Raw genomic sequence first — 4,404 nt, 5'->3', positions numbered from 1 at the left:
GGAGCAAGCACAAGCCATATGAAAGCTTGCACAGACTGCTACAATTATCTTGCCACCTCAGCTCTCAGCATAGAGATTATTAACCTTTTTTATCCCTCAGGCAAGACAGGTGGGGTTGTTCATTAAAAATGTGACACAATTAATAGGAAGTGCCAATTTTTTTTAATTTAATTTATGGCAAAGTTAGTATGACATAATAAATGGAATTAAAAACAATTGACGATTCAAGACACGGTTCTTGGGAAACACTTGAGGATTGAGGATGGAGATCCACCTTTTGAGCTTTTCCAGCTCTCATACGCACAAGCTGGCCAAACCCATAGATTTTGGCTCCATAGATGAACCATAAAATTTGCATAGAGGCCTCCTGACTCTAATCCAAGAGAAGATATCATCGGAGAGAAGGACTGGGCATGCTGACATGCAATGTACAACCTTTTTCTTTCCTTTGGAGATATGCCATCTGGGGAAGATGTTTGGCAGCGACTTACTCCGCTCTCCTCATTGTATGGGCAAGTCAGGAGAAAGAGTTCTAGAAAAAATTCTGCCAACCGCCATCGGATGTGTATGGGCACCTGGAGTATAGTGACCGGTGAAAAAAGGACAGGTGGAGTGACAAAAAGGTCAGTCTAAAATGTAGGGGGCCTCTCAACTATCATACGATAGGCAGATGTTGGGTGAAAGAAGACCTTTTGTTCCCATGGGTGAGAAATCCATCAGAAAGTGATTTGGCCAACAGTTATTTCATGGGTATGGCAAGCCTTATCTATCCCCACATGGTGGATAGGCAATAAGCTTTGGTTGGCCAAGAATCACAATCAGGGTTAGCTTTCGACTCTCATCCAACAGAAGATATGGGGAGATAGAAGAATTGGGCATGTTGAATTGCAATGTCAAATCTTTTTCTTTCCCTCTGAGATAATCTCTTGCCAGAAAAGTCTAGAGGCAATACTTTGGTCTTCTCATTGTATCGGAGAGTTGGAAGAGATAATTCTCAGCCAAATTCTGCCAACCACTATTAGAGGTATATGGACACCAGGAATTCAGTGAATAGTGGAAAAAGGACAGGTGATGGGACAAGGAGGTTGGTCTAATGTGTGGGGGGCCTCCTAACTATGTTATGATGGCAGGAGTTGGGGGAAAAAAGGCATTTTTTTTCCCATGGGAGAGAAAGGCTTTTGGCTAACAGTTATTTTATGGGCATAGATAATTTTTGTTGGCCAAGAACCACAGTCAGGGTTGATTCCCCACCAACAGAAGATTTGAGGAGATAGAAGGACTGGGCATGTCAAATTACAATGTCCAATCTTTTGTTTCCCTTGTAGATGAGCTGTCACCTGAAAAGCCTGGAGGGCTCAAAGGTGTCTGACAGCGGCTTACTCTACTCTTCTCATTGTATCAGAAGGTTGGAAGAAATAGCTCTCAGACAAATTCTGCCAAGCACTATCGGAGGTGTACGGGCAAGGACAAGTGGTGGTATAGGTAGGTCAGCCCAATGTTTAAGGGGTTTGCAACTCTGCCCAATTGTCAGGTCTTTGGAGAAGCCAATCACTTGGACACAACCCTCCCGTGCCCTCACTGAGACAGTGACAGTAACAGAGACCTCCTGATCATTCATATATCTAAGGGACAGAAGAGGTTCCCTTTTAAAAAAAAACGTGTAGCAGTTTTAATAAATAATCCTTAAATAAAACATAGAAATAAAAGTTTCTAAAGGTTTTGATTTTCTTAATACTTTGGGGGTAAAGTGCCTGTAATACTCGAGAAGTCCTGCAAACAATATTATCTTTATGTCTGTTCAGTCTACAGGCTGCAAATATGTTTTTTTTTTTTTTTCAGGAAATCATCAAAGAAGAAAAAGGGGGAAGGGCGGAAAAAGTTTTACAAGCTTCCTCTCTCTGCATGAACAACATCTTGTGACGCACATATTTTGCTCTTAAGCCAACCCTGCCAGAAATGCCTCCGTCACAGGGACCAGCCCCTTCCGAGATGGAAAACTTGCACTGTTGTCATAGTTTGTGCAATGCGAGTCAACCCAGGGATATTAAGCCATGGAAAACTTTTCTGCCATGGCGTCTGCTGATCTGAAAGACGAGTTGGACTGCTCCATCTGCCTGAACGTTTTTTCAGACCCTGTGACCCTGAGATGTGGACACAACTTCTGTTGGGTCTGTATCGATCGGATGATGGACACACAGGATGAGTCTGGAGTTTATTCCTGTCCTGAATGCAGAGAAGAGTTTCGAGAGCGGCCGGCACTGATGAGAAACATAACTCTGTGTAAGATCGTGAGGAAGTTTCTACATATTGAACCAAGTAAGGAGGCCACCAAGATCTCCTGCACTTACTGTCTTCAATCTTCTGTACCTGCTGTCAAATCCTGTCTACACTGCGAGACTTCTCTCTGTGATAATCACCTGAGAGCTCACGGCGAGACACCAGAACACGTCTTATCTGATCCCACCACTTCTCTGGAGAACAGAAAATGTTCCATCCATAAGAAGATCTTAGAATATTACTGCACCGAGGACGACACCTGCATTTGTATGTCTTGCAATTTGGTGGGAGAACATCGAGGCCACCGGGTGGAGAACCTGAATGAGGCCGCCGAGAAGAAGAAGGAGAAAATGAAGAATGTTCTCCAGAAATTGACCACAGAGATCCAACAAATGGAGTTAAAAAGGTACGAGCTGTCCAAAAAGATGATTCACATCGAGGAGCTGTGTGTCATGAATGACCCAGTGATGGTCCTACAGGAGCCAGACATTGGTGACTTGTGTGATCCTGAGGAGGAGGAGGAAGGTGATGAGGACACTGGGACACGTCATGTAAATCTGGCTGTAATTTCCGGGGCATTACATGAGAAACATTTGCCTTTTTTATTTTCGAAACACGGGGAAAATCAATCACACGAGCCGGCAAATATATTACTGGATCTAAACACGGCTTCTAACGAGATCCGTATATCTGATGACTGGAGAACTGCCTACCGGACATTTGCAGACCAGAATCGGCCCCATAGGCCCGAGAGGTTTATTCATTATCAGGCTTTAAGTACCAAGAGTTTTTCATCAGGGCGACATTACTGGGATGTGGACATCGGCAGTTCATGGGTATGGATGGTGGGGATGTGTTATCCCAGTATAGGAAGATGCGGGACAAAGTCAATCATTGGAAGCAACAACAAGTCCTGGGGTCTACATGGTTACAGGGGTAATAGTAGGCACGCCGTGAGACATAATGGTAAATCGATCCAGTTACCACACAAGATCTCCAGTGATGGAGTCAGGATATGTCTGGATTATGAGGCCGGGCAGTTGTCCTTTTATGAGCTGTGTGACCCCATCAGACACTTACACACCTTCACTGCCGCCTTCTCCGAGCCCCTTCATGCCATATTATGCGTATGTAATGGTTCTGTAAAGATATTGGGTTGAATAATAATCACATGTCCCAAGACACTGTTGGAACATTTTTTATTTAGGGGCCAATATATGAAATGTATTCTCTGAGCAATGGTTGGATACCGTCCACAATCCTAATGTCTCTGAATAGTGGTCAAGAGACACATGAAAGAATTATATATATATATATATATATATATATATATTTCGTTTTTATTAATATATACAATAATTGATCATGGGTTGTTTCTTTTGTTAAGATCACCAGCGATCATTGGTAAATTTTATGGTAACATTCTAAAGTGTTCCAAGTTTCTACAGCTCCCCCGCAGGGGAACTGCAGTATTACATGGCGCATAGAAGATGGTCCCATAAATTGAGTGCAACAACTGTCGGCCAAACAAAGATTTCTAATGGCATCTATCATTCAGGAGGATCGTATTGGTGTGTGGAGGTATTCAGCTCACAGAGGATTGGCTACAATAGATATTATTATTATTATTATTATTATTATTATTATTATTATTGCTATTATTACAAACTCTCAGCTTTCAGTATTAACTTCTGGCATTTTCTGGGTGTAAATGAGACTTCTCCCATCCTAAAGGCTTGCTTTATAGAGCGCAATGGTCATGTCTTTGTGGGCCATGGTGAAGAAGTCTGCGAATAAAGCAATGAAATACGGTAAATGTTGTAAATCTCTCCTCGCTATAAATCCTTCACTCTTATCAGTGTAAACAAGGAAATATTGCACAACATTAAAAGACAAATTCCAGTCATTGTTGCTGTCAAGGGCAAAAAAAAAAATTAAAATTGTGTTTAAGACATGTTGCTATGCCAAAAGTGTTTTTTTTTTTAATTCTTTCTGAATATTCGTCCCATCATCCATCAGTAGATAACACAGTATTCTCATTATCTTTACCCCAAAAGTAACTTCATGCTGTACCAGCTTACACGTAACTATAAGGCCGGTTTCACACATCCGTTTATTTCCGGTACC

General features: G+C 42.0%; 1 protein-coding gene across 1 annotated transcript; it reads left to right on the top strand.

Moving 5' to 3' along the window:
- The first annotated feature begins 2,069 nt into the window (after positions 1-2,069).
- LOC138674423 (E3 ubiquitin/ISG15 ligase TRIM25-like) lies at positions 2,070-3,437 on the top strand. The gene has a single exon (XM_069762269.1). It carries the CDS (start codon positions 2,070-2,072, stop codon positions 3,435-3,437), a length of 1,368 nt encoding a protein of 455 aa, XP_069618370.1.
- Positions 3,438-4,404: the final 967 nt, after the last annotated feature.

The sequence above is a fragment of the Ranitomeya imitator genome, chromosome 4, assembly GCF_032444005.1.
Source record: "Ranitomeya imitator isolate aRanImi1 chromosome 4, aRanImi1.pri, whole genome shotgun sequence".
Lineage (NCBI taxonomy): Eukaryota > Metazoa > Chordata > Amphibia > Anura > Dendrobatidae > Ranitomeya > Ranitomeya imitator.
Note: the sequence above shows the minus strand (reverse complement) of the source record. Positions and strands in the feature narration are given on the sequence as shown.